A 23729-nucleotide genomic window follows, 5' to 3' on the forward strand; every position below is an offset into this window, starting at 1 on the left:
GAAGGATTGAAGAAGAGTTAATCCGAGCGAAATGAGACAACCCGCAGCCCGGCCAGGTTGAGAAAGCTACGCGGAGTTTGAAAACACTTGTTGTAATGAAACCTATGGTCGGAGTCCCGGATGTCTTTCTCTCTGGAGCCTGAGTGAGCTTTCCCAGCTCTGATTACAATCACACGTTCTTATCACATTCCCTACAAACCATGTATCATCTCTGCAAATACGAGCAAAAGCTCAGGCTGCTTTGCTTATTTGCTCACGGCCCAAGGTCGATGCTCCCTCAGTCCTCCTCCAGTGAGGATGACAGTTCTCTCCTCGCATGGTAACCAGAGAGGGCAGACACCAGGGTGATGGAGAGTCAAAGGTCAGCAGCTTTTCCTTGGCTGGTCACCAGACACTATCCCTCGGTGTCTGCACCCTCTCAGGCCACTGCGAGGCAAGTCTCAAGACTCTTGGGCCTGACCCGATGGTTGGAGTTCCACACCACCTGTTTCCAGGATCCAGCCAAGCCCATGGATTGGGTTACTCCAAGGAAATTCCAGTCTTAGTGGTTTAAAAGAAAGGGCAGCATGAACAAGTTGGGCCGAAGGGCCTGTTTCCGTGCTATAAACCTCGATGACTCTACACCCGGAATTTTACCGGCACGCCTGCCCCGGAATCAGGGCGGGCGACGCACGCAGAACGGAATCCTCTGTTGGCCTCAGGCAGGATTTTACGAGCCTCGCCTGAGCGAGTTCGTAAAATACCGGCCTATGATTCCAGGAAATCCTGCTGGTTTATGTCACACATGGTGAAGTGAGGGTGGCACAGTGATTAGCACTGCTGCCTCACAGCGCCAGGGACCCGGGTTCGATTCCAGCCTCAGGTCACTGTCTGTGTGGAGTTTGCACTTTCTCCCTGTGTCAGCGTGGGTTTCCTCCGGGTGCTCCGGTTTCTTCCCACAGTCCAAAGATGTGCAGGTTAGGTGGATTGGCCGTGCTAAAATGCCCCTTAGTGTCAGGGGGATTTGCAGGATAAATGTGTGGGGTTACGGGAATAAGGCCGAGGTGGAATTGTTGTCGGTGCAGACTCGATGGGCCAAAAGGCCTCCTTCTGCACTGTAGGGATTCTATAAATCTTTGATTCTAAGAGCGCACATGGGGTGTGCCCAGGAACTGAGTCTGGAGAAAGGCCAGGGAATACAAAAGTTCAGTCTTGTCTTTCACACCAACTCCCATTAACATGCGTTCACTGAGCTTCACTGGGCCCTGATCCGGCTACATTGTGAGTTCAACACTCTCACCCATGTGTTCAAATCCCTCAGAGGTCTCTCTCTGCACCCACCGCCAACCCCCCCGCCTTCCCTGTTTCCCTGGCTGCAAAACCTCAAACCAGGGGTAGTAGTCTCAGGATGGGAGATTTGCCACTTCAGGACTGAGGTGCGAAGACATTTATTCGCTGAGAGGCTTGTGAATCTTTGGAATTCTCCACTCCAGATGCTCAGTTGTGAAGTATGTTCAATTATTGGTCGCTAAGGGAATCAAGGGATATTGGGTAAAGGGCAGCAAAGGGGGGTTTAGGTGGAGGATCAGTCAGTATCTGATTGAATGGCAGCAGGGGCCTGGGGAGTCCTGTGTGGACTCTTCCTGCTCCATTTTTATGATCACATTTTGAGAACAAATAACAACAACGAGACCACGGCCTAAATTACCTCAGCACGAGCCAGCACAAAAGGGAAAAAGGTAGCAGTGCAGAGGCCATTTGGCCCATCAAGTCAGTGCAGACTCGATGGGTCAAGTGGCCTCCTTCTGCCCTGTAAAGATTCCGGGTGGGATTTTCCGGCCGCGCTCGCCCCAAGGCCGGAAATTCCCATCCGAGGTCAATGGACCTTTGCATGGTCTGCTGAATTTACATGGTCCGCGACGATTCCCGTGGTGGGCGGGATGAGAAAACTCCACTGTCTGTGATTCTATGATTAATATTCCAAATTAATGTGGGCCACACCCATCATCCTACCACACCTCACTGATCCCAAAGACAGTGGATCCATAGAATCATAGAATCCCTACAGTGCAGAAGGAGGCCATTCGGCCCATCGAGTCTGCACCGACCACAATCCCACCCCAGTCCCATTCTCACAACCTCACATATTTACCCTGCTAATCCCCCGACACTAGGATCAATTTATCATGGCCAATCCACCTAACCCGCACATCTTTGGACTGTGGGAGGAAACCGGAGCACCCGGAGACACGCAGACACAGGGAGAATGTGCAAACTCCACACACAGTGACCCAAGCGGGAATCGAACCCGGGTCCCTGGCGCTGTGAGGCAGCAGTGCTAACCACTGTGCCACCGTGCCACCCCCACCTTCACACCTTAAACCCAGAGAAAGTACAGTGTGAATCCCGCCAACATGAATATTTTACATTGGAACGGAGTTAATATCCAACAAAATCAAATCTTATTTCAGATATAAACATCCCACACGTACAGAAGCTATTTCCGGCTGCAATGTTGCAAGGCAGCAGGAAGTGATTGGAACTGAAAACATTGTAAAAACATTGAGGACAACACAGAGGTAAACACGAAAAAAAAGGATGAATAATAACCCAGGAAAACATGGATTTCCACCGTTTAGAAGAACAAAGGGGTAGATTTCTTAACTTTGCAATCAAAATGGCACATTTAAAATACTATAAAATCAAATAGTCAGAATTTACATCAAAATTAGTAATTTAAGAACCAAGTGGTGATTAGCTGACTTGTATAAGAACTCATTATCATACATGTTACAATTATATAAAACATTGGTTAGTCCACATCTGGAATACTGTGTCCAGTTCTGGTCACCACACTACCAGAAGGACGTGGAGGCTTTGGAGAGGGTACAGAAAAGATTTACCAGGATGTTGCCTGGTATGGAGGGTATTAGCTATGAGGAGAGATTGAATAAACCGGGATTTTTCTCCCTGGAAAGGCGGAGGCCGAGGGGCGACTTGATAGAAATTTATAAAATTATGAGGGGCATTGATAAGGTGAACAGTTGGAAGCTTTTTCCCAGGGCAGAAATGACAATTACAAGGGGGCACAAGTTCAAGATAAAGGGGGGAAGGTTCAGCGGAGATGTGCGGAGGAAGTTTTTTACACACAGGGTGGTGGTTTCATGGTGGTTGAGGGAAATGCGTTAGCCACATTTAAGACTTATCTGGACAGACAAATATATAGACGGGGGATAAACGGATACAGGCAGTTGGTCGAGATAGGACAACGTGATTGGCGCAGGCTTGGGGGGCCAAAGGGCCTGTTCCTGTGCTGTACTGTTCTTTGTTCTTTGTACATATCAGATAAAGCTTCTTTCTCCCTCCTTTGTTACAAAAAAACAGGTAACACAAATGAAGCTGCAAAAAGTGGTCATTACAAAAGCAGAGATGAAATTATTATCTGCGGGAACTTATACCTTTCCGTAATAAACTCAATTGCCTCTGTAAACTGGACTGGTCTTTCCACAGCACTGCCTCTTGTTTCAGGAGAAACATTTTCCATCCACTGCCCCTTATCAACCGGCTGGTAAGAAGACAATTATATATCTGAGGAGGGGGTTTTGTGATCGCGTCCCCACCCCTAGGACAAGTGTGTCGGGGTTCAAGTCCCACTGGCCACGGTTGGTGTGTTCATGATGTGGCCAAACAGGTTGATTATCATAGAATTATAGACTATTCTACAGTGCAGAAAGAGGCCATTCAGCCCATTGAGCCAGCACCGACAACAATCCCACCCTCATCACCCCACGTATTTACGCTGCTAGTCCCCCTGACACTAAGGGGCAATTTAGCACGGCCAATCCACCTCACCCGCAAGTCTTTCGGACTGTGGGAGGAAACCGGGGCACCCGGTGGAAACCCAGGCAGACACGGGGAGAACATGCAAACTCCACACACAGGCGGTGACCCAAGTCAGGAATTGAACCCGGGTCCCTGGCGCTGTGAGTCAGCAGTGCAAACCACTGTGCCACCATGCCACCCCAGATCTGCCTTCCTATTACTGCTACCAAAATAGATAACCTCACATTTATCCACATTATACTGCATATTAACTTGATCTTTCTCTACACCCGAGCTATGACTGTAACACTATATTCAAAGTTTAAAGTTTATTTATTAGTCACACCTAGGCTGACATTCACACTGCAATGAAGTTACCGTGAAAACCCTCTGGTCGCCACACTCCGCTGCCTGTTCAGGAACACTGAGGAGGAATTTAGCACGGCCAATTCACCTAACCTGCACATTTTTGAACTGTGGGAGGAAACCAGGGCACCTGGAAGAAACCCACGCAGACACGAGGAGAATGTGCAAACTTCACACAGACAATGACCCAAGCCGGGAATCGAACCAGGGTCCCCGTTGCTGTGAGGCAGCAGTGCCAACCACTGTGCCACCGTGCCACCCACACTCTTCACATTCACCGTCCACCTTCTGCACTCACTCCTTTCCTTCTCCCCTAAGTACTCTATGAACGGTGTGCTTTGTCTGTACAGAGTGCAAGGAACAATACTTTTCACTGCGTCCCAATACAATAATAAATCAAATAGAAGAGGAATTTGACCGTTTACCTGTTCCAGTGTTTGAGGACAGTTTCGAGTCGGTGTAACTCGCGGCTGACTCTGGTTGTGCTGGAGAGCCAGTGCTCGCCCAGTTGGGCGATTTGAAGCTCTAGGTCTGCACAGCTAATGGACGTCAGGAGCCTCTTCCCATCCTCCAGCACCTGGTACAACTGTGGTTGATGCTCAGTCAAGCTGCCTTTCAGCCGCTGGAACGGAGAGATGTGAAGATATGCATTTGTTAAATCTCTTATTCAACCTAGGAAACAGTCTCCTTCTTTAGGCACTCGGTACAGAATATCCGGTAAAGATTCTGCAAAGAGTTCCTCGATACAGCATCCCATTCTATCCACAACTAGACGCTACAAATATTGGCCAAAGTTTTCCGACCCTTCGCACCGATTCCCAATGGCGATTCCCCCCCGCCCCCCAACATGGCGCGTTGTCCGGCAGCATTGGGTTCGAGGCAGGCAATGGCCGAGTGGTATTATCGCTAGGCTATTAATCCGGAAACTTAGCTAATGTCCTGGGGACCCGGGTTCGAATCCCACCACGGCAGATGGTGGAATTTGAATTCAATAAAAAAAAATCTGGACTTAAGAATCTACTGATGACCGTGAAACAATTGTCGATTGTTGGAAAAATCCATCTGGTTCAGTAATGTCCTTTGGGGAAGAAAATCTGCCGTCCTTACCCGGTCTGGCCTACATGTGACTCCAGAGCCACAGCAATGTGGTTGACTAGCAACTGCCCTCGGGCAACTAGGGATGGATAATAGATGCTGGTCAGACAGCGACGCCCAAGTCCCACGAATGAATAAAAAACTAGATATATCACATGTCTTAAAAGACTAATCTTCCTCAAAACTTTTTATCATTCTTACAGCTACATGTAGAGTTTGAGGAAAAGGGCTCATTAAGAAATGAAAAAGGCCCCACTTTCAGAGATTGAGGGTGACCCCACCAAAGTGAAACGTAATATGGTAAGAACGAGATAACCTTTCTTCACTTAGAGGGTGATGGGCCTGTGGAATTCTCTGCCCTCGAGGCCTGAGGAGGCTCAGTCACTGAGTGTGATCAAAACTGAGATGGTTATCATAGAATCCCTACAGTACAGAAGGAGGCCATTCAGCCCTTTGAGTCTGCACCGACCACAATCCCACCCAGGCCCTATTCCTGCAACCCCACGTATTTACCCTGCTAATCCCCTTGACATTAGGGTCAGTTTAACATGGCCAATCAACCTAACCCACACATCTTTGGACTGTGGGAGGAAACCGGAGCACCCGGAGGAAACCCACGCAGACACGGGGAGAATGTGCAGACTCCGCACAGACAGTGACCTGAGGCCGGAATTGAATCTGGGACCCTTGCACTGTGCCACCGTGCCCCCCCCCCCCCCCGTCCCCCCAGATTTCTTCATATTAAAAACATCAAGGGAGACAGGGACAGTGCAGGAGAATGGTGTTGAAATAGAGGATCAACCATGAATGGCAACACGGATTCGAAGGGCTGAATGGCCTACTCCAGCTTCTACTTCTAAAACTTATTTCTTTGAGTCAGTGAATTAAGAACAAAGTGATATCTTTAAACTACAGCTAGATTGCTTCGGAGTGAAATTAGAAATGATGCGTATAAATCCCAGAAGATTGTGGATAATTTTTTAAAGTTTATTTATTAGTGTCACAAGTAGACTTACATTAACACCGCAATGAAGCTACTGTGAAATTCCCCTGGTCGCCTCACTCTGGCGCTTGTTCAGGTTACACTGAGGGAGAATTTAGCACGGCCAATGCACCCTAACCAGCACGTCTTTCAGACTGTGGGAGGAAACCGGAGCACCTGGAGGAAACCCACGCAGACAAGGGGGGAATGTGCAGACTTCGCACAAAGTGACCCAAGCCGGGAATCGAACCCAGGTCCCTGGTGCTGTGAGGCAGCAGTGCTAACCACTGTGCCACCGTGCCGCTCAGAGGAGGCCAGCTAGAGTTTTCAGGGTGGAGATCATTAGGTTCGTACCCAAGGGTGTCACAGGGACATGGAGACAGGTGAGTAAACGGTGTCGGAAGTTGCAGGTTAGCCACAGTCCAGCTGAATGGTGGAAGCAGGCCGAAGACGCTCAATGGCCTCCCCCTGTACCTCTGTCCCTAAAGGGCACCAACTGAAACGCAAACCAACCTGGTACAGAGCGATTCGTTCAGAGAGTCGCTCCTCCGATTCCTCCAGCAATCCAGCTCCGGGAATATTGCTCTCCACTCCTTCCAGCTGCCTGTACAAAGCCTCATAGTCCTTTGCTAGGTTAGTCCAGCTCTAAAGGAGAGAGATAGCGAGACAGCTCAGAGAACAGCTCGAACTGATTGTGAAGATATTGATGAACAAAGTGTCACAACTCCAGGACTCCTGTCCCGCTGGATATTGTGTTAAATTCTGCATCGCCCGCCACTCCCATTAACGGACCCCGTGTCTCCTGTGAACCCGATAGCCCCCATTTTTAGCCCAATATTCAGGTAAACTATTGGTGGAAACAGGAATCCAACCCCGCACTCTGTTCACTGATTACAGAACCATGAGCACCACGCTGTGATTCTCGAAGCAGATTCAATACACACTCCAAATGAGACACAGGCTCTAAACTAACCGAGAGTTTACCAAATAAATTAGGAATATGAAGAGCCTCTGCTATAAAACAGTGAAAGATAATTCTCCATTTACAGCACCCAGCTAATATGAGGAGGAAGAATGTCAGGGTACCCCCTACCCCAGACCTCTGACCCCATTACCCAGACCTCTGACCCCGTTACCCAGACCTCTGACCCCATTACCCCAGACCTCTGACCCCGTCACCTCAGACCTCTGACCTCGTTACCCCAGATCTCTGACCCCATTACCCCAGACCTCTGACCCCGTTACCCCAGACCTCTGACCCCGTCACCCCAGACCTCTGACCCCGTCACCCCAGACCTCTGACCCCGTCACTCCAGACCTCTGACCCCGTCACCCCAGACCTCTGACCCCGTCACCCCAGACCTCTGACCCCGTCACCCCAGACCTCTGACCCCATTACTCGAGACCTCTGACCCCAGTTACCCCAGACCTCTGACCCAGTTACCCCAGACCTCTGACCCAGTTACCCCAGACCTCTGACCCCGTTAGCCCAGACCTCTGACCCCGTTAGCCCAGACCTCTGACCCCGTTAGCCCAGACCTCTGACCCCGTTAGCCCAGACCTCTGACCCCGTTAGCCCAGACCTCTGACCCCGTTAGCCCAGACCTCTGACCCCGTCAGCCCAGACATCTGACCCCGTCAGCCCAGACCTCTGACCCCGTCACCCCAGACCTCTGACCCCGTCACCCCAGACCTCTGACCCCGTCACCCCAGACCTCTGACCCCGTCACCCCAGACCTCTGACCCCGTCACCCCAGACCTCTGACCCCGTCACCCCAGACCTCTGACCCCGTCACCCCAGACCTCTGACCCCGTCACCCCAGACCTCTGACCCCGTCACCCCAGACCTCTGACCCCGTCACCCCAGACCTCTGACCCCGTCACCCCAGACCTCTGACCCCGTCACCCCAGACCTCTGACCCCGTCACCCCAGACCTCTGACCCCGTCACCCCAGACCTCTGACCCCGTGACCCCAGACCTCTGACCCCGTCACCCCAGACCTCTGACCCCGTCACCCCAGACCTCTGACCCCGTCACCCCAGACCTCTGACCCCGTCACCCCAGACCTCTGACCCCGTCACCCCAGACCTCTGACCCCGTCACCCCAGACCTCTGACCCCGTCACCCCAGACCTCTGACCCCGTCACCCCAGACATCTGACCTCGTCACCCCAGACCTCTGACCCCATCACCCCAGACCTCTGACCCCGTCACCCCAGACCTCTGACCCCGTCACCCCAGACCTTTGACCCCGTCACCCCAGACCTCTGACCCCATTACCCCAGACCTCTGACCCCATTACCACAGACCTCTGACCCCATTACCCCAGACCTCTGACCCCATTACCCCAGACCTCCGCTCCCCCACATTGCCCCAGATCTCCGCCCTGTTATCCCAGATTTCCGTGCCCCAATACCCCAGATCTCTGACCCCATTACTTCAAATCTCCAGAGCTATTACCCCACATTTCTTCCACCGTTGCCCCAGATCTCCGTGATAGTCATAACCTGAGATTACATCACTCGGGCAATTGCCACAAACCCTGGAAATATGATTGGAGACCATGATTGGGGTTGTTCTGTCACTCCCTTTATTCTGTCTCTCCCATGGCAACTCTCGACAGACTCGCTGCTCAAAGAGCTTACCTCGAAGATGCTTTCCAGTTCCACGCCTCTCTTGTGAGCCTCCTTCAGTAAGGCAGAGCTCTTGCTCATCAGCTCCTGCTGGGAGCTGGTTTCTTTCTGACGGACGCAGGTGCTGACTTTTTTACAAAGTGTTTCGGTGAGGATCTTGTGAGACTCCAGCCCTTGGAAAAACTCCTGCGGGGGGGGGGCAAAAAACATACAAACAGCTGACTGGCTTGGAAAGCAATCTACGTTAGTCACAGAAAAGACTTCACTGGGATGACCCACCGAATGGGGAGGCACGGTGGCACAGTGGTTAGCATTGCTGCCTCACAGCGCCAGGGACCCGGGTTCGATTCCGGCCTCGGGTGACTGCCTGTGCGGAGTCTGCACATTCTCCCCATGTCTCCATGGGTTTTCCTCCAGGTGCTCCGGTTTCCTCCCACAGTCCAGAGATGTGCAGGTTGGGTGGATTGGCCATGCTAAATTGCCCCTGAGTGTCGGGGGACTAGCTAGGGTAAATGTATGGTGTTACAGGAATAGGGCCTGGATGGGATTGTGGTTGGTGCAGACTCGATGGGCTGAATGGCCTCCTCTTGCACTGTAGGATTCTATGAAAATATCACGAGACTCGGAAAATGACAATTTTGCCAGCGAGGTCTAATTTTCTGATTAAAAGCAAGTTACTGCGGCTGCTAGAATCTGAAACCAAAAGAGAAAATGCTGGAAAATCTCAGCGGGTCTGGCAGCATCTGTAAGGAGAGACAAGACCCTTTGTCAAAGCTTTGTCACAAATCCTGAAAATATGATTGGAAACCAATAAGGGGTATTTCTGTCTCTCCCTTTATGGGGGAGGTGCATGGCAAAAGCTTTGACAAAGGGCCACCTGGACTCGAAACGTCAGCTCTTTCCTCTCCTTACAGATGCTGCCCGGACCGGCTGAGATTTTCCAGCATTTTCTCACTTCCCGATGTTCCCTGGCCCCCACCGGTGACGTAAGGAAGTTCCCACCCAGGAAAATCAAGGACCTCATTTCAATAAATTTAAATATAATTAGTGGGCTTTCCCGGCATGCCGTTTAGGGATGGTGAACCGGATGTTGGGATGAAGACAGCTAACGATTCTGTTTGCAGTGGGAGCACTGCCATCCACACATACTGCTGGCTATCAGTCCTCATATCGCTGGGGTGTACATAGGTAACAGCTTGCTCACCTTGTGCTTATCCAGAAGGTTCTTGACATCTTCCCTGGAGGTGACCAGGATCCTTTGGTCCAGCGCCATCTTCTCTTGGCCCGTGTCCGTTAGATCGGCCAGGTCCTGCAGAGCTTGTTCGTACTGGCTCCCCAGTGCCAGGCTCTGGTTCAGGGAGCTGCGACTCGAGCCAATGATCATGGTCAGTTCCTCGTACATGTCCTTAAAGAAGAGGAAGAGAAGCTTCATGAACCGCACCGGGGAACTCCTGCACTGACTGCCCATCAGCACCAATATAGAACGTGAATTAGGCCATTCGGCCCATCGGGTCTCACAGTGCCAGGGACCCAGGTTCAAATCCGGCCTCGGGTTTGAACCTGGGAGTTTGCAAATTTTCCCTGTGTCTGCGTGGGTTTCCTCCGGGTGCTCCGGTTTCCTCCCACACTCCAAAGATGTGTGGGTTAGGTTGATTGGCCATGACAAACTGACCCTAATGTCAGGGGGGGTTAACAGGGTAAATACATGGGTTTACGGGAATAGGGCCTGGATGAGATTGTGGTCAGTGCAGACTCGATGGGCCGAATAGCCTCCTTCTACACTGTAGGATCATAGAGGTTCACAGCATGGAAACAGGCTCTTCATCCCAACTTGTCCATGCCACCCTTTTTTTTAAACTCCTAAGCTAATCCCAATTGCCCGCGTTTGGCCCATATCCCTCTATACCCATCTTAACCATGTAACTGTCTAAATGCTTTGCAAAAGACAAAATTGTACCCGCCTCTACTACTACCTCTGGCAGCTTGTTCCAGACACTCACCACCCTCTGTGTGAAAAAACTGCCCTTCTGAACCCTTTTGTATCTCTCCCCTCTCACCTTAAACCTATGCCCTCTGGTTTTAGCCTCCCCTACCTTTGGGAAAAGATGTTGACTATCTAGCTGATCTGTGCCCCTCATTATTTTATAGACCTCTATAAGATCACCCCTCAGCTTTCTACACTCCAGGGAAAAAAGGTCCCAGTCTATCCAGCCTCTCCTTATAACTCAAACCATCAAGTCCCGGTAGCATCCTAGTAAATCTTTCATGATTCTATGAGCCTGCTCCGCCATTCGGTCATGGCGGATAAGTTTCTCAACCCCATTCTCCCGCCTTTTCCCTGTGACCTTTGACCCCCTTACCAGTCAAGAACCTATCCATTTAAGTCCCTGGCCTTTGTTTGGCTAATTCATCCCCCCCACAGAAGGGATTTGGAAAGTCAACAATTTCCAACGTTGGAAGGATAGCCAGCAGTTCAATTCTGCCAGCTGCTGCCCGATATTCACCCCTCCTCTCACGGTCCGTGTGCCCAGAGTGCGGCTGAGATACCGCACGGGGCAGCCCTGGCATTATCAGTTTATTCAGGTAGAGCCACACACTGCCCCCAAGAGCTGCAGGAGTGAACTCCCTAACCCACTGATATTAACGTTCATGGATATACAGTTAGTTGTTTCCAAAGCCAAACTCGACATCAATATTATAAAGTAACCACAGTCACATGCACCACAATTGGAGCTCATGTGGCGCAGTGGGTTAGCATCCCTGCCTCTGATCCAGGAGCTGTGGGTTCGAGTCCCATCCCAGGTCTTGACGGCCAAGGAAGGTGCGTTCATAACACAGTCAAACAGGTTGAGGGGTCAACTGCAAAATCCTTCCAAACACGCCAATGGCAAGAGTGGGAGAGACTCCTGGTCAGCCATGTTTGATGTGGAGTGGCGCCCCCTCAAGCTTTAAGCCCCTGGCGACAGACTAGCGACCTGTTCCGGGAATTACTAGCTATGGAAACAGACGCAAGTCTGCTTCAGTGCACCACTAGGAAGAGAAACATGCACACAAGTTACTCCCCTTCCCCACCATCCTAAACGGCCTGTCCCTGTGACGAGAGGACAACAGTCGGTCAACAGTCGAGCTGATCCCTCCCCCCTGAGAAACTGGCACGGTGATTGTGTCCAGACCTGGACTTTCGAAAGGTCCAGCAGGATAGCCTGGTCTGGCTGCAGCGCCTCTCCTCTCTCCTTTAAGTGACCGATCCGCGTCTCAAACTCCTTCAGATCATCTTCCGCCTGCAAGATAGCCTGTGAAACCAAACAACAGGTCACATCTGCATTAACGCCATCATCTGACCGCGGGAGCTGAAAGGATGCTGGAGCTCTTTACAACCTCCACTGGCACGGATAGCAAGAGGAAACTGATCCAATCTTTACTGGTTCTGATTTTGGTGAACCCTGTCGATGGTTAACTTCATTGTTTGGGGACTTCAATTGCGATTCTGCGCCCTCATCATTTGCGTATTGTTTTGATCAGAAAACATTGCTTTAAAGACTGGTGGCAGCAGTTCGATAGTTACTCCCAGAGAGGCCACTGAAGCTACACACGAAAGGGCAGGATGGAAGAGTGGGCAGGGCAATACACAAGGCCCAAGTGAAAGGGGTCAAGGGGTATGGGGAAAAAATGGGAGTGCAATCAGCCATGATCATATTGAATGGCAAAGCAAGCTCGAAGGGCCGAATTGGCCTACTCCTGCTCGGGCGGTACGGTGGCGCAGTAGTTAGCACTGCTCCCTCACAGCGCCAGGGACCCGGGTTCGACTCCGGGTTCAGGTCACTGTATGGAGCTTGCATGTTCTCCCCATGTCTGCGTGGGTTTCCTCCGGGTGCTCCGGTTTCCTCCCACAGTCCAAAGATGTGCAGGTTAGGGGGATTGGCCATGCTAAATTTCCCCTTAGTGTCCAAAGATGTGCGGGTTAGGTGGATTGGCCATGTGAAATTGCCCCTTAGTGTCCCGAGATATGCAGGTTAGATATGCATGGTAACTGCGCGGGTTTATGGGGATAGGGCAGAGGGGAGGGTCCGGATAAGATGTTCTTTTGGTCAGTCGGTACAGACTCAATGGGCCGAATGGCCTCTTTCTGCACTGTAGGGACTCTATGGTTTTCTACGATATCACTGGAAAATGAGGAGGAAATGGTTTCACACGGAGGCTTGGACTGGGGGCGCGTAAAGCAGAGACTATAACATCGTTCAAAAGGGGAATGGATATTGGAAAAGGAAGGAAATAGAAAGGATAAATGGATCTGGGTTTAGGATAAACCGGAAGCACTGGCACCAAAACACACGTCGTGAACGGGACGGAACATCCGGGCCGGAATCTTACTGACGCCGGCGGGATTTTCTCGTCCCGCCGCAGTGAACGGAGATTTGGCTGGCTGCCCAATTCTCTGACCTCACTGCAGCGGGAGCGTGGCGTGGCCGGGCGGTAAGATCGCGCCCCAGAAGTTCCGAAACTCTTCAAAGGGACAAAAGCAATCATCGTTAGAAGTTGCTTCCCGCGCCTCCAATATCCATCTTGGAATTCCATCCTATCCCTTACAACCAGGAACGGCCGGAAAGGCAGCTTCATCCAAACCGGATTGACTTTTACCTGTAGTTGCTTGGTAACAGTGTGCTCCAAGGCCTCGGCCAGTTTCTGCAGGACGATGTATTTACTGTCCGCCAGAGAGGTGATCAGCAACTTCAGCTCCGTCTACAGGCAAAGAACGGCAGTGAGGTTTCCATCGGTCAATGTTCCACTCCCACAATCAGATATACGAACCACACACAAGTACTGGCTCCTGCTCTGCCCAAGACTACAAGGAACTACAAAAGATCGTGAATGTAGCCCAGTCCATCACGCAAACCAGCCTCCCATCCATTGACTCTGTCTACACTTCCTGCTGCCTCAGGGAAAAGCAGCCAGCATAATCAAGGACCCCACGGACATTCTCTCTTCCACCTTCTTCCGTCGAGAAAAAGTTACAAAAGTCTGAGGTCATGTACCAACTGACTCAAGAACAGCTTCTTCCTTGCTGCTGTCAGACTTTTGAATGGACCTACCTCACATTAAGTTGACCTTTCTCTACACACTAGCTGTGACTGCAACACTATATTCTGCACTCTCTCCTTTCCTTCTCTATGAACAGTATAATTGAACAGCTGCAGGCAAACCACCTCCACACCTCATTTTTCCCGTGAAGATAGTGTCATGAACAGCCATAGGAATGCCAGTTCCTGGGATGCCCCTCAGTCCATTCTTCTTGCCAACCATCTCCCCTCGCCTATGCTGTTAGTTCTCTCTCATCTCTCCCATACGCTGCTTCACATCCCCCCTCCACCCCTCACCCCATGTAAAATGCTGAAAAAAAACTCTTCCATGCACGGGGTGCTCGATTAACGTTGCTGTTCTACACATACGATGCGCTTCAACTTCCGACTGCTCTTTCCAGTGGAAGGCAACCCCTCCCAGAGTACCCAATATGCGCCTTTGTTGTCCCATTTATCTTTCAGTCTCAGTTATTTACAGCACAGTGTAAATAATCCAGATACACCAGAGCAAATTGCCCGTTCTAAGTGGTAGAGAATCACTAATAGTAAACTGGAAAGGGTGCAAAAAATATTTACAAGGATGTTACTGGGACTGGAAGGTTCAAATTATAAGGAGAGGCTGAGACTTTTTCCCTAGAGCGTAGGAGGATGAGGGGTGACCTTATAGAGGTTTGTAAAATCATGAGGGGCATAGAAAGGTCAATAGCCAACGTCCTTTCCCCAGGGGAGGGGAGTCCAAAACTAGAGGGCATAGGTTTAAGGTGAGAGGGGAAAGGGTCCCGAGGGGTAATTTTTTCATACAGAGGGTGGTGCGTGTATGGAAAGAGCTGCCAGAGGAGGGGGTAGAGGTGGGTACAATTACAACATTTAAAAGACATTTGGACATGGATAGGAAACGTTTAGAGGGATAGGGGCCAAATGCAGGCAAATAGGACTGGTTCAGTTTAGGAAGCCTGGTCAGTATGGGCGAGTTGGGCCGATGGGCCTGTTTCCGTGTTGTATTTCCCTAAGACCAACAGTTTTCTGATCCATTGCATTATTCAGCCCCATGTTGAACCACTCCGTGTTTCTGGGGGCTTCTTCTTCTAACCTGCTCCACGTTGGCCGATAAGTCTGATTGTGGCACACAACTTAAATCCATCAAAGCACGTGTTGGAGCAAGTTTATATTAGACTTCTGTACACATTGAAAAATCTTCCCATCAACCTTTACCATTGTAAAGTCCCAAGACCAGGGATACAATAGGGACTGTATTGTAAAAGGGGAGGCGGTGGCCTAGTGGTATTATCTCTAGACTATTAATCCAGAAACTGAGCTAATGGTCTGGGGACTTGGATTCGAATCCCGCCACGGCAATTGGTGGAATTTGAATTCAGTAAAAAAAAATCTGGAATTTAGAATCTACTGATGACCATTGCCGATTGTCGGAAAAACCCATCTGGTTCACTAATGCCCTTTCGGGAAGAAAATCTGCCATCCTTACCCGGTCTGGCCTACACGTGACTCCAGAGCCACAGCAATGTGGTTGACACTCAACTGCCCTCCAAGGACAACTAGGGATGGGCAATAAATGTTGGCCAGTCAGCAATGCCCAAGTCCCACGGATGAATGAAAAAAGCTAATCAGACTGTAGTTACTCCATCTCACAGTCCTCGAGTTCTACATATTTCAACTGCACTGCGGGGGAACTCCTTAACTCCAATCAATTCCACTTCTTAAATTGTTCCAAGGAGCGTTGTGTTTTGCTACTTAATCTGATATCATAATTTCCCAGAGTGTTATCTAAAAATAACCCTGCGTGTTCTCAGCAGCACTCCTGCGCGCACAGATTCTATGTGCTTTTAGAATTGGGAGTGTGAAAGGCTCATTCACTGAGACATGACAAGCAATGCGTGCTCTAACCGGACTCCACGATAATCCTCCAGTATCGTGAAGTAAAACCAAAGGAATTCTGAGCACAGAGCACCGCTCACCTGGTACTCCATCAGCTGCTGCAGTTGGTCTTTGATCCGCTCACACTGTTGTTTCACTGTTAACCCCAGAAGATGCAGCCTTTCCTGTAGGCCATTCAGGGTCTCCTCAATCACCTCCTGGTTCGTGGGCTCAGGGAAGAGATGGAAGAAAGCGCCCTTCTTCTCCTTCACTTCTTCCATCACTTCCTCGATATCTTTTGCGAGAGCCTGAGTAACAACATAAATAAAGCAGTTGGCATGCGAACACATGAGCAGGAGTAGGCCATTCGGCCCTCTCCGAGCCTGACTTACCATTCAGTCAGATCTGGCTGTGGCCTCAACACCACCTTCCTGCCTAAACCCCGATACCCTTTTACTGCCTTGTTCATCAAGAGTGAGTCCATCTGTCTGCCTGGGCTGTGCTCATTGATCCATCCATCCATGATGTCCCCATCCATTCATCCATCCATCCGTCCACCTATGATCCGTCTGTCCATGATTCATCCGTCCATCCATGATGCATCCGTCCATGATCCGTCTGTCCGTCCGTACGTCCGCCTATGGTCTTTGGCCATCCGTCCGTCTGTCTACGATCCGTCTATCTGTCTATGATCTGTCCGTCCCTCCGTCCGTCCCTCCCTCCCTCCGTCCACTCTCTCTGGGGAAGGGAATTCCCTCGCTTCCAGAAAAGAAAATGGAAGTTGCTTCTGAGGCAGTTTCCCAAGAGGCAGACAGGTGTTTATCTCAAAATGGCCCCTGCTGGTTTGGCCAAGAGATAGCCAATCTTAATGATCCTCCACACCCTCAAACAATGCTGATTATAAAAATACAAGGCATGGCAAATCACACTGAGGGGTCAGGATGTCAAAAGGTCAAAAAGAAGTGAAGACCCACCTGATTTATAATCAGTCAACTCAATCTCGAAAAAAACCACCTCAAAGTGATATTTGTACGTCCTTTCAATATACAACGTGAGGCTTGGAGAGATTTATTCTGCACTGAACATCCCAGTGTTCGAAGGTCTGTGTCTAACACACACACACATGTACAAGCACACACGCACGCACGCACACACACGCACACACACACAGGAGACTCCCTACCCTTGTTCTCTTTGACTTATTGAGGTTTATTGCTGAATTTACAGATGGCCATTGAGAGAACATGTTAGTGACAGCAAATCAGGTTATTGAGTCTCCCTCCACTGTCCACGAGAGACGCAGCGTCCAGTCTATTTCCAGTCTATTCCGTGCTTGACGAGGAAATCCTGGGGGATGAATTTTCCCATCCTGCCCGCCATGGGAATCGTAGTGTGCGGAACAAGTGCCATGCAAAGGCCCATCGGGCGGGATTTTCCAGCTTCGGGGCGAGCGTGGCTGGAAAATCCCACCCTGAGTGTTTACGCCTCACCTCTCTCCCTCAGGCCCATGCTCTGACATGTAACAGTCTGGATCCAAACACAGGTCCGGCCCCTCCACCACAACCTACAAACTGACCCTGGGTAACGCACCGTGAGGTGGAATCAATCCCAAGTTAATGTCATTAAGTGTGGACAAGGCCAATGAGCGTCTCACCTCCTCATGATACAAGTGCGCTTCGACCTTTTCCGGGAGGAAACTCCCGCTGGCAAATAAGTGATCTTCAACACCGTCCAGCCAGTGCGAGGTAACGGAGGCCGCATCGTACAGCTTCTGCTCCAGGGGAAGGCTCTGTTCCTCCGCATCTTTACCCTACACAGAGGTGGAAAGTGAGTCCTGCAGCTTTATCACATCAATCAAAGACGTCAATGGAAGGGAGAAGGAGAGCGGGCACGATACCTGAGGAGAAACACTTGCGAAAGCTTGTCCCAGGCCAGTCAGCATGGATTTGGCTGTCTGCACCGACTTGTCCAACGTCTGGTCTTCTCCTTTAAATAAAGCCATCCCACTTGACACTGCACTGGACAGACCATAAACCTGCTGACGGTGAGAGAGAGAATCATTTTAAATAGTTGTTCAGTACAGACTGTATTCATACAGAGGCCAAGCAGTCATGAGAGGGGTGACTGTGCTGCTTAGTCATTAGTGAATCCCTATCCTGGGTCCCTGGCAGCACGGTGGCACAGTGGGTTAGCACTGCTGCCTCACAGCGCCAGGGACCCGGGTTCAATTCCGGCCTTGGGTCACTGTCTGTGTGGAGTTTGCACGTTCTCCCCGTCTCTACGTGGGTTTCCTCCAGGTGCTCCAGTTTCCTCCCACACTCCAAAGATGTGCGGGTTCGGTGGATCAGCCATGCTAAATTGCTCCTTAGTTCCCAAGATGTGCAGGTGAGGTGGATCGGCCATGCTAAATTGCCCCTTAGTGTCCAAAGATGTGTAGGTTAGATGGTAAATGTGTGGAGTTACGGGGATAGGGTGGGGTTAGGGCCTAGGATACTCTGTCAGAGAGTCAGTGCAGACTCGATAGGCCCAATGGCCTCTTCTGCTTTGTAGGGATTCGATGATTCTATGATCTTCCATGTGGAGGGCAACACACCGCAGAATGAGGGGTGGGGTGGGGGGGGCTATATGTTCCGGCTGCATGTTCCAGCTGTTACCTGTTGCTCCTGGTTTTGCTCCAAGGTATTTTTGAACATCTTCTGCTTGCTGCTGATCTCTTTCAGGAGATTCTGCCACTTGATGCTCAGTTGTTGCAAGGCAAAATCCTTCTCCCCTTCGAAACCAAGCTCCTGAGGTAACGTTTCAGTGCGGGGAGTCTCACTGGGAAATAAAACAAAACCCGAAAGGTCAGTCACGCTGCCTCCCAATCACTGACAAACCAGAAAAGCCATTTCACTGGAAATACACCTCAGTCATTATCTCTTCACTTGCCCTGAGATCGCAAAGGTGTCAACTCTTTTCTGAGAACATGAGGAAGACCTTTTTTATCCAGAGGGTGTCTGGAATTCGCTGCCTGAGTTGGTGGTGGAGACAGAGACCCTAAACTCGTAAAAAGACGTATCACAGCTTGGTGTGGCTCCTGCTCTGACCAAAACCACAAGAAACTACTGAGCGTTGTGAGCATAGCCCAGTCCATTGTGCAAACCAGCCTCCCATCCATTAACTCCATCTATACTTCCCGCTGCCTCGGCAAAGCAGCCAGCATAATCAAGGACCCCACGCACCCCGGACATTCTCTCTTCCACCTTCTTCCTTAGGAAAAGATACAAAGGTCTGAGGTCACGCACCAACCGATTCAAGAACAGCTTCTTCCCTGCTGCCATCAGAGTTTTGAATGGACCTACCTCACATTAAGCCGATCTTTCTCGACACCCTAGCTATGACTGTAACACTGCATTCTGCACACTCTCCTTTCCTAGTCCCCTATGTACTCTATGAACGGTATGCTTTGTCTGTATAGCGCGCAAGAAACAATACTTTTCACTGTGTACTAATACATGTGACAATAATAAATCAAATCAACTAAAACAGACAGAACTGAGTCCGGGAGGGTTAGAATTGTCAAGGCCCCCCGCTGTCTCCGGGAAGAGGCAGCCTATCTTTGAAATCAAAGCCCGGTCACTCACATAGCCTGCGTCCTCTGCTCCTCACTGACAGTCTCCATGCTGCTTTGTTGGGTCATAATCTTCTCTCCGCTGCTGGCCACCGACCTCAGGAGGTTCTTCTGCTCCGCAAGCTGCTGCTCCAGCTCCTGGAGGGACAGATTCAGAAAAACAAAGGGAACCCATCCGTCAAACAAAACCCTGGTCACGCACAGAGGAAACAGCCCAGTTAGCGTGGGGGTCAGCCCTCTGCCCGCTGGGTGGAATAGCGGGCGGGAAAAGCAGCCGTGTTCCCCGGCAGTGACTTCGATTTGTTTAATGATCGGGGAGTGATTTTTAATGGCTGTCTCCGTGCGCCGAAAGTTCATTTGGGACACCCCCTCTCCGGGGGTGGGGGGGGGGCAGTGCCCTGGCATGACCTTCAGCTCCTCTGGGAGGTTTGCTTCGCCCAGGTGAACGCCATGGAAAACCAATCGGAACTCAGCTTTAAAGTTCTTAAAGTTTTCCATGGTTCCTCCTTTCCTGCTCAAAAGGCACGGTGGCACAGTGGTTAGCACGGCTGCCTCACAGCGCCAGGGCTCTGGGTTCGATTCCCGGCTTGGGTCACTGTCTGTGCGGAGTCTGCATGTTCTCCCCGTGTCTGCGTGGGTTTCCTCCGGGTGCTCCGGTTCCCTCCCACAGTCCTATAGACGTGCGGGTTAGATGCATTGGCCACGCTAAATTCTCCCTCAGTGTACCCGAACAGTGTGGCGACTAGGGGATTTTCACAGTAACTTCATTGCAGTGTTAATGTAAGCTGACTTGTGACACCAATAAATAAAATTTAAAAACTTTAAAACACTCCAAAGAATGTGCGGGTTAGGTGGAATGGCCATGAGAAATGTATGGGGATAGGACCTGGATGAGATATTCTGTCAGAGGTTCGATGCAGACTCGATGGGCTGAATGGCCTCTTCTGCACTGTTGGGAGTCAATGAGAAAGGGGTGATTAAAAAACCTTTGGGGGGTTTTGGGGCAGGGGAGGCAGCTGTTTCCAATGGTTAGTGGGCACCCCCATAAAGGATGTGCCCCCACTTCTACCTCCTTTTAAACACTTGCATTTAAAAAACATAACATGGCTTGCCCACTCCCACCCTTTGTGTTACGCGGCATGTTGGATATTGTGTGGATCAACTGGCTCATTAAGAAGCTCAACTGACCCTTAGTTATTCTTAAAATGGCGGGCCTATGTTTAGCACCCGCACACCTCCTGTGAGATGGAGCACAGTTCGGGGATGGGAGGAAAGGTGGTGGGCTTGTCACCCCTCACACTCTATGTGTCTCCCTCCCCCCACTAAAAACACACACCCAGTGGGGCGGAGGTGGGGGAAGTTGGGGGAAGGGTAGAAATGGTATAAAATCCAGCCCAATATTTCACCATTTGTCCCCACAAAATCCTAATCTCGATCTTTTCTGAACCTTCTCTGTCGCAAAGGGAAGTTAAACGTTGGCCGTTGTTGTAATGGTGAACCATTTATCACCGGTGCGTGTCTCTGAGTTAAACACTGGCCGCTGGTCTACTTGCCTTCTGTCTCTGTAGGCTGTTCTGCTGGTGCTGAAAGCGAGAGGCCCGAGCCTGTACGAGCCACTCCTGGACACTGGGGCTCGGATGGAAGGTGGAATCCATTTCCGTGTCCTCCTTTTCCTGCACCACGCCGTGCTTTACCGCGGGGAAGACAAAGCACGCGGTCACATGATGGGATTACATCGCCAACTCCAACAACCCCCACCCCATTCTGCTTCTGACGGCACAGATTTCTGGCTCAAACACATTTGTGAAAAGAGGCACCTTGAAAGGCTTCTCCTCATTACTCCCAGTTTGATGCAACTCAGTGGTTTGTGAGACATCTTCAAGGGCAACTGAGTGACAGTCACCTGGCCTTGGGACTTTTTTTCTATTTATTCGTTCATGGGGTATGGGTGTCGCTGGCTGGGCCAGCATTTATTACCCATTCCTGAGGGCGTTTAGAGTCAACCACATTGTTGTGGGTCTGGAGTCACTTGTGAGTGTGTGAGTGAGTGAGTGAGTGAGTGAGTGAGTGAGTGAGTGAGTGTGTGTGTGTGTGTGTGTGTGTGTGTGTGTGTGTGAGTGAGTGTGTGTGTGTGTGAATGAGTGTGTGTGTGTGTGAGTGAATGAGTGTGTGTGAGTGAGCGTGTGTGAGTGTGTGTGAGTGTGTGTGAGTGTCTGTGTGTGTGTGTGTGTCTGTGTGTGTGTGTGTGTGTCTGTGTGTGTGTGTGTGAGTGAGTGTGCGTGTGTGAGTGTGTGTGAGTGTGTGAGTGTGCATATGTGTGTGTGAGTGTCTGTGTGTGTGTGTGAGTGTCTGTGTGTGTGTGTGTGAGTGAGTGTGCGTGTGTGAGTGTGTGTGTGTGTGAGAGTGAGTGTGTGTGAGAGTGCATATGTGTGTGTGTGTGAGTGTGTGTGAATGTGCACATGTATGTGTGGTTGTGTGTGCACAAGTGTACATGTGCATATGTGCGTGTGCACATGTCTGCGCCTGTATGTGTGTGCATGTGTTCATGTGTGCATGCATTTGTGTGTGCATGTCTGACATGTGTACATGTGCATAAGTATGCGAGAGTGCATGTGTGTGTGCACATGTGTGCATGGCCATATGTGCACCCATGTGCACATGTATATGTGTGTGCATCTGTTTGTGTGCACATGTGCATATTTGTGTGGATGCGTGGAGGTGTTTGTATGTGTGACTAGCCTCCTCTGTATCTCTGCTTTGCATTATAAGATTCTCCTCATTTCACACACAAGTTCATTTGCTACAATCCAGTAAAAATGAACTACAATGAGCTGTCCACACAGCAGTGCTGGAAACAGTTTGTGAATGAGCTTGCTGAGACTTTCCCCCCGCTGTTTACTTCATTGCAGTGACAGATTGGAAATCTCATTCTTGCATTTCACTGGACACCATTCACTCTTTCACGTGTGTGTTTAGCTGACGGATCCTGTCACACTCACACCCAGCAAGCTGAACAGCTCTGGAAACGTGACACAGCAAGAGATAAAAACAGAGGGTACTGGAAGGACCTCTCTGGAGGAAAATAAGAGTTAACGTTTCGAGTCTAATATAACGAGTCTAAGGGGCGGCACGGTGGCACAGTGGTTAGCACTGCTGCCTCACAGCACCAGGGACCCGGGTTCGATTCCCGGCTTGGGTCACTGTCTGTGTGGAGTCTGCACCTTCTCCCCGTGTCTGCGTGGGTTTCCTCCGGGTGCTCGGTTCCCTCCCACACTCCGAAAGACATGCTGGTTAGGTGGATTGGCCGTGCTAAATTCCCCCTCAAAGTAACCCAAACAGGTAGCGGAGTGTGGCAACTAGGGGAATTTCACAGTAACTTCATTGCAGTGTTAATGTAAGCCGACTTGCGACCAATAAATTAATAAACTTTTAAAACATAAAATCTGCAGAAAGCAGCAGCTTTGACACAGAATGTTGCGGCAGGTGAAGCCAGGTTAAGTATGATGGGATTTAACCGCCTGAGTTATATTCAAAAAGATATTCTGACAACAAACATAAAGACAACATAGAAAGTGGCCTGGAAGTGGGTGTCCCACCCGCCTGCCTCTTCAGCCACAAGAGATGGACGGGCGGGAGGGGAGGATTTTTCCAAATCTCGCCCCCCCTTTGTGAAGCATTGCTGTGCAACTGGGAGTGCTCTAAAGAGTACAATCCAGTTAGTGAGAGGATTAGGGAATGGGTCTCACTTTGATACTGATCTGTTTGTCCTGCAGCATTCTCTGCAGCTCCGTCAAGCTCCCCTTTAGATTCCGGAGTTTTTCCGTCAGGTGCTCTGCTTGCTCCCGGGTCTGAGGCTTTCCCCCCATGAGGAGGTTCTCACTGTTCATGAAGAGCTCGGAAACAAAGGCCACTTTCCTCTCGATCTCCGCCAACATATTCTGCAGCAGAAACAGTGAGGTCAGCTCAAATCATCTTCCAATGCACACACAAGCCACACGCATCACACACGAGCCACACATGCTACACACACAACACACACGAGCCACACATGCTACACACGCACCACACACGAGCCACACATGCTACAGACGCACCACACACGAGCCACACATGCTACACACGCACCACACACAAGCCACACATGCAACACACACACCACACGTGAGCCACACATGAGACACACACACACCACACATGTACCACACATGTGCCAGAGACACATGTGACACACAAGATGCACACGACATACATGCTACACTCGCACCACACACACGCCACATGTGACACACGAG

The 23729-nt window shown here is 50.4% G+C and overlaps 2 protein-coding genes across 7 annotated transcripts in view; one reads left to right on the top strand and one right to left on the bottom strand.

The window, feature by feature from the left end:
• esr1 (estrogen receptor 1) overlaps positions 1 to 23729 on the top strand; it is an 887250-nt gene that overhangs the window by 692043 nt on the left and 171478 nt on the right. The window lies entirely within an intron of this gene.
• LOC144504750 (nesprin-1-like) overlaps positions 1 to 23729 on the bottom strand; it is a 603924-nt gene that overhangs the window by 169805 nt on the left and 410390 nt on the right. Inside the window, exons 95-107 of the mRNA XM_078230493.1 lie at positions 23184 to 23375; positions 20991 to 21125; positions 19451 to 19575; positions 18482 to 18644; positions 17725 to 17862; positions 17482 to 17637; positions 15929 to 16135; positions 13516 to 13617; positions 12051 to 12170; positions 10082 to 10282; positions 8890 to 9063; positions 6758 to 6889; positions 4593 to 4789 (exon numbers count right to left, since the gene is read on the bottom strand). Coding sequence (XP_078086619.1) covers positions 4593 to 4789; positions 6758 to 6889; positions 8890 to 9063; positions 10082 to 10282; positions 12051 to 12170; positions 13516 to 13617; positions 15929 to 16135; positions 17482 to 17637; positions 17725 to 17862; positions 18482 to 18644; positions 19451 to 19575; positions 20991 to 21125; positions 23184 to 23375 — 2042 coding nt within the window. The remainder of the gene's footprint in view (positions 1 to 4592; positions 4790 to 6757; positions 6890 to 8889; positions 9064 to 10081; positions 10283 to 12050; positions 12171 to 13515; positions 13618 to 15928; positions 16136 to 17481; positions 17638 to 17724; positions 17863 to 18481; positions 18645 to 19450; positions 19576 to 20990; positions 21126 to 23183; positions 23376 to 23729) is intronic.

This window comes from Mustelus asterias, chromosome 15, assembly GCF_964213995.1.
Source record: "Mustelus asterias chromosome 15, sMusAst1.hap1.1, whole genome shotgun sequence".
NCBI lineage: Eukaryota > Metazoa > Chordata > Chondrichthyes > Carcharhiniformes > Triakidae > Mustelus > Mustelus asterias.